The 12951-nt window shown below is 41.3% G+C and overlaps 1 protein-coding gene across 1 annotated transcript in view; it reads left to right on the top strand.

The window, feature by feature from the left end:
• Positions 1-12235: 12235 nt before the first annotated feature.
• Positions 12236-12951, top strand: part of LOC130086527 (PDZ domain-containing RING finger protein 4-like) — a 22164-nt gene continuing 21448 nt past the window's right edge. Inside the window, 1 exon segment of the mRNA XM_056252593.1 lies at positions 12236-12520. Coding sequence (XP_056108568.1) covers positions 12246-12520 — 275 coding nt within the window. The 5' untranslated portion in view covers positions 12236-12245.

The following is a 12951-nucleotide window of genomic DNA, read 5'->3' as shown; positions in this document are numbered from 1 at the left end:
CAGGATTCTCATTGGGTTTCTCTCGGGTTTCTCATTGGGTTTGTCACAGGATTCTCATTGGGTTTCTCAATGAGTTTCTCATTGGGTTTCTCTCGGGTTTCTCATTGGGTTTGTCACAGGATTCTCAATGGGTTTCTCAATGGGTTTCTCATTGGGTTTCTCTCGGGTTTCTCATTGGGTTTGTCACAGGATTCTCATTGGGTTTGTCATTATGTTTGTCACAGGATTCTCATTGGGTTTCTCTCGGGTTTCTCATTGGGTTTGTCACAGGATTCTCATTGGGTTTGTCATTGGGTTTGTCATTGGGTTTGTCATTGGGTTTCTCATTGGGTTTCTCTCGGGTTTCTCATTGGGTTTGTCACATGATTCTCATTGGGTTTCTCAACGGGTTTGTCATTGGGTTTGTCACAGGATTCTCATTGGGTTTCTCTCGGGTTTCTCATTGGGTTTGTCACAGGATTCTCATTGGGTTTCTCAATGGGTTTCTCATTGGGTTTCTCTCGGGTTTCTCATTGGGTTTGTCACAGGATTCTCATTGGGTTTGTCATTGGGTTTCTCGGGTTTCTCATTGGGTTTGTCACATGATTCTCATTGGGTTTCTCAACGGGTTTGTCATTGGGTTTGTCACAGGATTCTCATTGGGTTTGTCACAGGATTCTCATTGGGTTTGTCACAGGTTTCTCAATGGGTTTCTCATTGGGTTTGTCACAGGATTCTCATTGGGTTTCTCATTGGGTTTCTCTCGGGTTTCTCATTGGGTTTGTCATTGGGTTTGTCACAGGATTCTCATTGGGTTTCTCATTGGGTTTCTCTCGGGTTTCTCATTGGGTTTCTCTCAGGTTTCTCATTGGGTTTGTCACATGATTCTCATTGGGTTTCTCATTGGGTTTGTCATTTGGTTTGTCATTGGGTTTGTCACAGGATTCTCATTGGGTTTCTCAATGGGTTTCTCATTGGGTTTCTCTCGGGTTTCTCATTGGGTTTGTCATTGGGTTTGTCATTGGGTTTCTCTCGGGTTTCTCATTGGGTTTATCATTGGGTTTGTCACAGGATTTTAATTGGGTTTCTCAACGGGTTTGTCATTGGGTTTGTCACAGGATTCTCATTGGGTTTCTCTCGGGTTTCTCATTGGGTTTCTCTCGGGTTTCTCTCGGGTTTCTCATTGGGTTTGTCATTTGGTTTGTCATTGGGTTTGTAATTGGGTTTCTCTCGGGTTTCTCTCGGGTTTCTCATTGGGTTTGTCACATGATTCTCATTGGGTTTCTCAACGGGTTTGTCATTGGGTTTGTCACAGGATTCTCATTGGGTTTCTCTCGGGTTTCTCATTGGGTTTGTCACAGGATTCTCATTGGGTTTCTCAATGGGTTTCTCATTGGGTTTGTCATTGGGTTTGTCACAGGATTCTCATTGGATTTCTCATTGGGTTTCTCTCTGGTTTCTAATTGGGTTTCTCTCAGGTTTCTCATTGGGTTTGTCACATGATTCTCATTGGGTTTCTCATTGGGTTTCTCATTGGGTTTGTCATTTGGTTTGTCATTGGGTTTGTCACAGGATTCTCATTGGGTTTCTCAATGGGTTTCTCATTGGGTTTCTCTCGGGTTTCTCATTGGGTTTCTCTCGGGTTTCTCATTGGGTTTGTCACATGATTCTCATTGGGTTTCTCTCAGGTTTCTCATTGGGTTTGTCATTTGGTTTGTCATTGGGTTTTTCACAGGATTCTCATTGGGTTTCTCTCGGGTTTCTCATTGGGTTTCTCTCGGGTTTCTCATTGGGTTTGTCACATGATTCTCATTGGGTTTCTCTCAGGTTTCTCATTGGGTTTGTCATTTGGTTTGTCATTGGGTTTGTCACAGGATTCTCATTGGGTTTCTCTCGGGTTTCTCATTGGGTTTCTCTCGGGTTTCTCTCGGGTTTCTCATTGGGTTTCTCTCGGGTTTCTCATTGGGTTTCTCTCGGGTTTCTCTCGGGTTTCTCATTGGGTTTCTCTCGGGTTTCTCATTGGGTTTCTCATTGGGTTTCTAATTGGGTTTGTCACATGATTCTCATTGGGTTTCTCATTGGGTTTCTCATTGGGTTTGTCAAAGATTTCTCATTGGGTTTGTCACAGGTTTCCAATTGGTTTGTCACAGGTTTCTTGCGTCTCGGACCCATGTTGACGATCTCTTGGGCTCTTGAGGTGTCTGTAGGGACAGCATCAGATCAGAGGAGACGCTTTACACCGTTAATCAGGATGACGTGTTTCTGATTGAAACACTGATTTGTTTGTTTGTGTCAGTGTTTTTTCCTCCTCACGTCTCAACATTGACTCTAGACAACACACAGACCCTGATGGACGATCAATACTCATTTGCGTGTGTGTGTATCAATCCGCAGCAGGTGTTAGTCGATGTGCAGCTCTACAGGTGCGAGCGTCTCGTGGACAGGTTAGATAACCACCGTTTTACATTCAGTTTCACAGACGTTCATGTGAAGTGAGTGTGTGATGCATGGAGTTTGACTTCACTCCCGCAGGGGTGTCGCAGGAACTCTTTGTTTACATGATGTAATTAGTTGTGCATTGTGGGTAATTGCTGCTCTGCTCCAGTCAGATGCGGTTTATTTCCTCCAGCTGAGTTTGTTTATCATCATCAGAGGAACTTTTAAGATCTGTTGTGTGTTTGCGGAGGGATAGAGGAGGCAAACTAATTACTAAAGACGTTTACTTGTGTCTATTTGTGCTTATAGTACAAATAGCAGTAGTGTGAGTCCAGCGGTGTGTTTCTGCACTCGTCTCTCAGGGTTAATCTGTGGCTCTGAGGATCTGCTGAGCGACAGACAGACGCAGGCGCTGGTGAAAGAGAGAACGACACGGATGGACAGACAGACGCAGGCGCTGGTGAAAGAGAGAACGACACGGATGGACAGACAGGCGCTGGTGAAAGAGAGAACGACACGGATGGACAGACAGACGCAGGCGCTGGTGAAAGAGAGAACGACACGGATGGACAGACAGACGCAGGCGCTGGTGAAAGAGAGAACGACACGGATGGACAGACAGACGCAGGCGCTCGTAATGAAGCACAGCAGGTTCTGTTGATGCCGTGAGACGCCGGTGTTTGTTTGGGCTTCGGGCCGTGAACATGAATTCAGTTTAATAGAGGACGATATCTCTGGCCTGAGGGCGTCACACACACTTACTGAAGCTGATGGGTTTCGTTTCACTAGTGCTGTTCAGCAAACCACCCAAAACACCCTAGCAACCACACATAGCAACACAAAAACACTTTTAGCAGCCGCATGATGCCCTGGCAAGATAGTGTACTAGCCTAATGCTGCAGTCTGTACTGTACACTGCATACTGCTTTCTCTGGCTACTCAACATACAACCGTAAACATTGTACATGTACATGTATAAAAATGTAAAAGATTGGAAAATAGACAATACTAGATTAGAAAACTGGCTTACTAACTTACTAAATTAATCCGTCCATACTATATACTCCATACTACTTTCTCTGGCTGCTCATTAAATGTTGTATACTGGAAGTTACATCTACAAATATATTAAAGTTTGTGTGTGTGTGTGTGTGTGTGTGTGTGTGTGTGTGTGTGTGTCAGGAGCCTGAAGCAGGGAATGTTGAACTGGACGAGTGTCTCCATCAGTGTGAGGAACCGGTGCCGGTGTTCAGATGTGTGTGTGTGTGTGTGTGTCAGGAGCCTGAAGCAGGGAATGTTGAACTGGACGAGTGTCTCCATCAGTGTGAGGAATCGGCGGCGGTGTTCAGATGTGTGTGTGTGTGTGAGTTTGTGTGTGTGTGAGTGTGTGTGTGTGTCAGGAGACTGAAGCAGGGAATGTTGAACTGGACGAGTGTCTCCATCAGTGTGAGGAACCGCCGCCGGTGTTCAGATGTGTGTGTGTGTGTGTGTGTCCAGCGCTGAAGGTTTGCTGCTCGTGTCGCTGTGTGAAAGAAAGGGACGCTCAGATTTCCCCGGTGTGCGACTGCTGTGTTATATCCCGTACGGCTGTCAGGAATGATTTATGGACTCATAACGCCTGTACTGTACCTAGTCATATTTTAGCCTGACACTTATTATTGAAATGAGACATTTAGCCCGAGTGAACAGTAACAGAGCCGGCGGGACACCGGTCTCTCTCGCTCCCCTCAGCGGCGGGATCACGGTTTGGGGATTTAATGGCACTTCTCGGCTAAGTGCACGACTCCATTTTGGATTGTGTTTGAAAATGTAAATTAATTCCCGGCACACACAGACCTGAGCCGATGTTTGTGGAGTTATTCGTCTGAGAAATTATTACAAATTATTATTAGTTTGGCTGATGCTTTTATCCAAAGTGACTTACAGTACATTGAAGATTTACATGTCGTATATATATTTTTTATTTATTTTATTTTATTAGTTTGGCAGATGTTAAAATAAAATGTTTTTGTTAAGTTACATCATTTAACATTTTATTTTATTATTAGTTTGGCAGAAGCTTTTATCCAAAGCAACTTACATTGCATTTAACATTGCATTTACCGTACATGATTTTATCATTTTATTCCTTTGGAAGATGTTAATATAAAATACGTTTTTGTTATGTTATATTATATAACACGAGTTGTGTGTTTTTGATGGCTGGTATCTTCAGTCTGTCTGGTGTGTACAGGCTCTCGGAGATCATCCGGTCTGTATTGTGGCTCGGCTTCTTCCTTCAGTGTGTGTCTGTGGGGTTCTTCCAGTTGTTTTATGTGAAGCAGGTCTCAGATCAGTTTGATGGATTCAGATTTAGTTTGATGCTCATTGTTGAAATACTAACGCACTCACTATATCAAGTGTTCTGCGTTATTTAAAAGCCTGAAACGCACTTGAAAGATGAGAAGATGGAGAACGAGAGCAGAGGTTCAGAGACCAGGCGTCAAAACGATCTTTGTCTCCTTTATTTATGAGATGCTTGTTTAAAGTGGCTTTCAGTGTGTGTGTGTGTGTGTGTGTGTGTGTGTGAGGCTGGAGTGTTTCCAAGCGCAGCTGCTGTAGATCCTGTGGAAACAGAGCCAGACACTCGTTCTCCAGCGTCTCCTGAAGATCAGCAGCACATTCACCACTCAGACTGAAATACACATACATTTATCAATTTCAATATAAGGAGCACAAAGAATGACACATCGTAATTAGGATTTAAATTTACACTACAGTATTTACATTAAATCTTACTATTTAAACCAAATGTAGATTTTCCATATGGAGCCAGACAACAAATAAAGCAGGGCTACAGATGACAACCTCCCGTAGAACGTCTAAGAAGGATTTCATGAAGGGATGCACTGATATGAACATTTTGGCCGATACCGATAACCGATATTATTGTAAGATACTAGTTTTTTCCTTTCTAATCATATTTCAAGCAATTCAAAACCATCATGTTGAACAGTGCACATCTGAAGAGTCTCAGCCGAAGGAAATAATGCATTATTTATCGGCTTTAATATATCGGCCAAATATTATTATCAGACCGATAACAATGACATTTAAAATGAACCGATATCGGCCGATGTATTGTGTATCCTAGTTTCATGTATGATTCAATTCTCTTATAATTCAGACTGTGCTTCGATCATTGTTTCTGGAGATGAGGAGGGATGAAGCTCTGTTGTTGACACGTTTAGCAAGTGTTGTTCCTCTCATTAGCACCATCATCAGGACTGGTCTAAATGTGGCTAATGCTAACGGGCTAGCTAACAGATGCCCACCATGGCAGGAATAATTATTATTTATATCCTCAATTGGGATTAATTGCTCCATCTGGCTCTCATTTAAACAATACGGCGGAGACTCCTCCAACACCTCTTTCTCCTTCTTTTAGCTTTGGTTTCTTTTCATTTCGTGGCGCCGCTAATGCCTCAAATCTGCTCGTTTCTCTCAGCCTGTCGTGAGCCACGGGCCAGATCATCTATCTACCCACCAGCCTTTGTTTTCCCTCCTCTCTGCTCCACGATTCACTTCCTCCACCAAAACAGAAACTGCCAGCGTGTCATTTGACTAAATAATCATAATTTATTTTCTGAATGTAAATGAATAATATTATTTCTGGTGTCTGTCCATTAATTTCCCATCCACACAGTGCTTATATCATCCGTGAGCCGCTGGAACGGCAGTATATACGGCTGTGTTGGTTTGACCGCATTAGAATGTAAATGGTGAGATTCAGTGGACTACTTCATCATGATTGTTCTCTCCGCGGGCCAATTACTGCGCTAAACGAAGCCTCTCCTCGTCTGTACATATGCAGAACAAACGCACGCTTCATTCACATTCAGCCAGCAAACACACGCTTGAGTCGCTCCAACAGTGAGCCTGATGAAAGCATCAATATTATATGACGTCGAACAGCGTCTCATATGCATTGAAACAGTCTCCGTCTCAGCGGCGCGTGTTCATTGGTAATTTATAGCGATAAAGGAACGCTTGTAATTGCTCTATTATTCAGAAAGCTGTTTTACCAAGGGGTTTCTCTGACATTTATACGATTTGAATGGGGATTTAGGTTGTGTATTTAATTTTGTGTCTGAAATTGTTATAAATGTATGCATTTAAAGGTGAAGTGCTTCATTTCTGCACCAACAATGACTGTTTTCAATCATGTTTCCTGAACACGCCCTCGTCTGTCATTGGTCAGTCAGTCTGGTAGCCCCGCCCAACTCTCACTCCATTGGTTATCTGCAAAAATCGGTATCGGCAGGTCACACTTACAAAAAAATTCTTTATCTGCCAAGAAAATTGCAATCGCTGCATCTCTAATTTATCGGTTTTAAAATATCATCCAAATTTTCTTATCAGACCGATTACGATATCAATAAAAAATATAACTGCAAGCAGTGATTGCGGGGCCAAGCACCTTTTGACCATGTTTGACATATTTGGATTTAATTTGAAAACTTATTCAACTTACCAATTGTTCAAATCAAAATTCCCATTGTTAAACAGTTGCTACATATTAAATTATTAGAATTTCTTCAAAGCTATAACCTTTTTTTTACACAGCATGGTAGTCATAAACAGTGGTTTGTTCAAATTTTACGGAGACTTGAGTTGTTAAAGGTAAAACTGCAGCAATTGGCTCCAAATTACATAACATTACACAATGATTTGAAATTGTATAACATGGGGCTTGAAACCACAACCGGAACGGCTCAGGATTAGTAACACATTGTTTAGCAGACTGCGCCACTCAGAGGACATACAATCACAAGCTGCAGAGGAGATCCTTCAGTGTAAGAATGAGCACACAAAAGCAGGTTAACCAGATTAGCATGCTAAGCTAGCATAATGCTAATGTAGCTTATGGTTATCCTGATAGCTGAAGAGACGCATTAGAAAGAATGACATTTGGTTAGCATGCTAACCAATTATTATGCTAAGCTAACTAGCATAAGGCAACAAACACAGGCTAGGTCAACTTTAGAGACGAATATCTCGGGAACGGTAGCAAAAATCAAAAATCTGTTCAGTCATTTCTGTGCGGCTTGGTCCAAAGACCATCTGATAAAATTCTGGACAAAATTGAGCAAAATTTGAAGGAGGAGTAGCGAAAAAACTGTTTTTCATTTGCCCCAATATCGCGGGCAGTCACATTGTTGGAAAATGACAAACGAGATATCGTTATAATCGGTATAAGCCAAGGAATATAATGACATAAAGAAATTAAAATTTGAACTATATTTGCAAAAGTTATAAGCTTTTTTTCAAAAAACCTTATACCTTTGGAACACTAGGTGGCGCTGTGTTCAAACTTCTCAGGTACCTTAAGGCTATGCAAATGATGATCCATACTAAATTTTGTGAAGATATGTCAAATATTTTAAAAGATATGGCAAATTATGACAAAATTCAAAATGGCGGACACGTGGTACATCCAATCCTGGCAAAATTGATATCCCCAGAATCGACATGACACAAGGAATCCATAGATACCACATTTATGATTTTCTGACAAACTGTTCAAAAGTTATTGGCCAAAATAGCTATTTTTCATATCTCATGACCCATAGGTGGCGCTGTTCCCAACTTTGGCATGCACCCTCAGACCATGCTTCCGATGAAGCGTACCAATTTTCGTTTCGATTGATCAAACTTTGGCCGAGCTATAGCTTCTGAACCAATTTTGGGTCGACCTTGTTAAGTTTGCGACATCATAACTTTTTTTTTTTTCAGTATAGCAAAAAATTCTGTTCAGTCATTTCTATGCGGCTCAGTCCGAAGATCATTTGAGCACATGTTTGGACAAAATTGGACAAAATTTGAAGGAGGAGTAGGGAAAAAACTGATTACTGTACTTTTCAAAATGGCCACTACTGTAATGGGCAGGGGTCTTAATGTAAGGTATTGGTTGTAATCAACATGATGAGTGGAATCAGGTGTACTAAGTTTCATGTCTCTAGATCAAAGGCTACAAAAGTTATAACCATTTCAATGTTGAATTTTTGAACTGGTGGTGGCGCTATAGAGTTGGTCCTAGAGACTCAAAACTTGCTACAATTACTTTTCATTATCATCACTATAAGTGTGCCAAATTTCATCATTTTCCTATATACGGTTCATAGGGCTGCCATAGACTTCCATTTGCGGAAGAAGAAGAAGAATAATAATAAGAAAACTAACAGATACAATAGGTGCCTCTGCACCTTCGGTGCTTGGCCCCTAATAAGAAAACTAACAGATACAATAGGGGCTATCCCCTTCGGGGCTTGGCCCCTAATAAGAAAACTAACAGATACAATAGGTGCCTCTGCACCTTCGGTGCTTGGCCCCTAATAACTGCAAGCAGTGATTGCGGGGCCAAGCACCTTTTGACCATGTTTGACATATTTGGATTTAATTTGAAAACTTATTCAACTTACCAATTGTTCAAATCAAAATTCCCATTGTTAAACAGTTGCTACATATTAAATTATTAGAATTTCTTCAAAGCTATAACCTTTTTTTTACACAGCATGGTAGTCATAAACAGTGGTTTGTTCAAATTTTACGGAGACTTGAGTTGTTAAAGGTAAAACTGCAGCAATTGGCTCCAAATTATATAACATTACACAATGATTTAAAGTTGTATAACATGGGGCTTGAAACCACAACCGGAACGGCTCAGGATTAGTAACACATTGTTTAGCAGACTGTGCCACTCAGAGGACATACAATCACAAGCTGCAGAGGAGATCCTTCAGTGTAAGAATGAGCACACAAAAGCAGGTTAACCAGATTAGCATGCTAAGCTAGCCTAATGCTAATGTAGCTTATGGTTATCCTGATAGCTGAAGAGACGCATTAGAAAGAATGACATCTGGTTAGCATGCTAACCAATTATTATGCTAAGCTAACTAGCATAAGGCAACAAACACAGGCTAGGTCAACTTTAGAGACGAATATCTCTGGAACGGTAGCAAAAATCAAAAATCTGTTCAGTCATTTCTGTGCGGCTTGGTCCAAAGACCATCTGATAAAATTCTGGACAAAATTGAGCAGAATTTGAAGGAGGAGTAGCGAAAAAACTATTTTTCATTTGCCCCAATATCGCTGGCAGTCACATTGTTGGAAAATGACAAACGAAATATCGTTGGAATCGGTATAAGCCAAGGAATATATTGACATAAAGAAATCAAAATTTGAACTATATTTGCAAAAGTTATAAGCATATTTGCAAAAAACCTTATACCTTTGGAACACTAGGTGGCGCTGTGTTCAAAATTCTCAGGTACCTTCAGGCCATGCAAATGATGATCCATACTAAATTGTGTGAAGATTTGTCAAATATTTTAAAAGATATGGCAAATTATGACAAAATTCAAAATGGCGGACACGTGGTACATCCAATCCTGGCAAAATTGATATCCAAATAATCGACATGAAACAAGGAATCCATAGATACCACATTTATGATTTTCTGACAAACTGTTCAAAAGTTATTGGCCAAAATAGCTATTTTTCATATCTCATGACCCATAGGTGGCGCTGTTCCCAACTTTGGCATGCACCCTCAGACCATGCTTCCGATGAAGCGTACCAATATTCGTTCTGATTGATGAAAGTTTGGCCGAGCTATAGCTTCTGAACCAATTTTGGGTCGACCTCGTTAAGTTTGCGACATCATAACTTTTTTTTTTTCAGTATAGCAAAAAATTCTGTTCAGTCATTTCTATGCGGCTCAGTCTGAAGATCATTTGAGCACATGTTTGGACAAAATTGGACAAAATTTGAAGGAGGAGTAGGGAAAAAACTGATTACTGTACTTTTCAAAATGGCCACTACTGTAATGGGCAGGGGTCTTAATGTAAGGTATTGGTTGTAATCAACATGATGAGTGGAATCAGGTGTACTAAGTTTCATGTCTCTAGATCAAAGGCTACAAAAGTTATAACCATTTCAATGTTGAATTTTTGAACTGGTGGTGGCGCTATAGAGTTGGTCCTAGAGACTCAAAACTTGCTACAATTACTTTTCATTAGCATCACTACAAGTGTGCCAAATTTCATCATTTTCCTATGTACGGTTCATAGGGCTGCCATAGACTTCCATTTGCGGAAGAAGAAGAATAATAATAAGAAAACTAACAGATACAATAGGGGCTATCCCCTTCGGGGCTTGGCCCCTAATGAACATATATCGGCCGATACCGATATGGTGGCCGATATATCGTGGTGCTTCATTTCTGCACCAACAATGACTGTTTTCAATCATGTTTCCTGAACACGCCCCCATCTGTCATTGGTCAGTCAGTCTGGTAGCCCCGCCCCACTCTCACTCCATTGGTTATCGGCAAAAATCGGTATCGGCAGGTCACACTTACAAAAAAAAAAGCTTTATCTGCCAAGAAAATTGCAATCGGTGCATCTCTAATTTATCGGTTTTAAAATATCAGCCAAATTTTCTTATCAGACCGATTACGATATCAATAAAAATGAACATATATCGGCCGATACCGATATGGTGGCCGATATATCGTGGTGCTTCATTTAATTTAATTTCAACAATGACTGTTTTCAATCATGTTTCCTGAACACGCCCCCATCTGTCATTGGTCAGTCAGTCTGATAGCCCCGCCCCACTCTCACCCCATTGGTTGATTCAGGAGTAGATCAGAATCAAAAAGTGAAGTTATTTTCAGAGCTGTAAACTCATTTCTGAACTGTCAGTATGAACTCTTTGAAATGATCCAATAAAATATGCATGAATATAATCAGTACTCGAGATCAAACTCCCATCATTTGGACCCAATCTTCTGATCGCTCTTCACTGTGATGGATTCAGACACACTCATGTGGGATTTATTTTAGATTGAGAGACGCACACCCCTCCAGATCACATCTAAATGATGCTTTGAAACGTTTCTCAGCGGTCGCCGCCGGATGATATAATGTGTGTCATTAATAGCCAATCAGTTTCCTGTGCGGCTCAATCTGCTCAATTCATTCCATGAGAGTTTAATTACAGATTACTGATGAATAGACATGCAGTCGCTCTGTTGTTCTGGACTCCATCAGTCTGTGCTTGTGGGAATCAGTAAACAATGGTTACATAAATGCAAATAATTAGGCCTGGATTTAGGAATTATACATTTGGATTGCACAGTTTTAGCATAAACAAACTAATAAATTTAATGTGATGCATATTTGTCTGTGTAATCCAAATGGATGAAATTTTTAATATGTGATTCAAAATGCATAAATTAGGGATGCACGATATATTGGCCACCATATCGGTATCGGGCGATATATGCTCATTTTAAATGTTATAGTTATCGGCCTGATTCGAAAATGTGTCTGATATATTAAAACCGATAAATAATGTGTTATTTCCTTCAGCTGAGACACTTCAGATGCACACTGTTCAACATTGAATTGCTTGAAATATGACTGGAATCACTTAAAAAAAGTAAAATAGTGTTCAGTGCAACATGTGCAGCGCACGTCTGTCATATCGGCTACATAACATTATAATGAGAACATTATTATAATTGTGTGCTTGGGACATGATGAGACTTTGTAATCAGGCTCTCAAAAAGTATATAATATGGATTTAGATTTATCAGCCAATATATCGTTTATCGGCTTTCAAGTATAAAGAATTATCGGTTATCGGCATCGGCCAAAATGTTCATATCGGTGGGGCCCTAATGGGTGTGTCTTCTGAGGAGACGTTTAGCAGGATGTTCACGCTGCTCTTTTCTCTACAATGACACTTCGTTTAATGTTTGCAATGACATCAGTGTGTAAATCATGGTTTCTCGCCGGTTACAGGTGAACGGGAGGGATCTGTCGAGAGCGAGCCATGATGAGGCGGTCGAAGCTTTCCGTAGCGCCAAAGATCCCCTCGTGGTGCAGGTGCTCCGGCGGACCCCTCTGCCCCGGGGTCAGGGGTCATGCCAGGACCTCCAGGTGGTGGACGTGTGCACGCAGACGGAGATCACCTTCGAGCACATCATGGCTCTGGCCAAACTCCGTCCTGCAACCCCACCCGTGCCGGACATCTGCCCGTTCCTCCTGTCGGACAGGTACACACTCGTTCATGAGCACATGAGGGGCGTTCACACCGGATAGTTCTGGGAACGAGCCACCAGGGCGGTTCCCCGATAACTAATGGTTCCCTTAGGAACGTTTTCCTGGTTGCATTCGGAAGCCAGTAGGAACTCTGAAGTGACGTGAGACGTGAGACACGCTTGTTGTTGTGACTTTTATTTTGACGCCGCTGAGAACGACTGAACTCACAGCGCTCGCATTCTCCTGTTCATTAGTTTACGATCTGTCTAACAGTCCTGTCTAATAGGTTATTATATAGAACTGTTATACATAGAAAGTAGACAGTAATGAACAGTTATTAGTGTGTGCCGTGTGTTGATATCCAGTGTTGCTGAGCAGAAATACATCATCATGTTTCTCTCGGTCTCATCAAAGCTGTGTTGAATTTTCTCCTCAGCGTAACGAT

The sequence above is a fragment of the Rhinichthys klamathensis genome, unplaced genomic scaffold (assembly GCF_029890125.1).
Source record: "Rhinichthys klamathensis goyatoka isolate OS25496 unplaced genomic scaffold, OSU_Roscu_1.1 h1tg000096l_1, whole genome shotgun sequence".
Classification (NCBI taxonomy): domain Eukaryota; kingdom Metazoa; phylum Chordata; class Actinopteri; order Cypriniformes; family Leuciscidae; genus Rhinichthys; species Rhinichthys klamathensis.
Note: the sequence above shows the minus strand (reverse complement) of the source record. Positions and strands in the feature narration are given on the sequence as shown.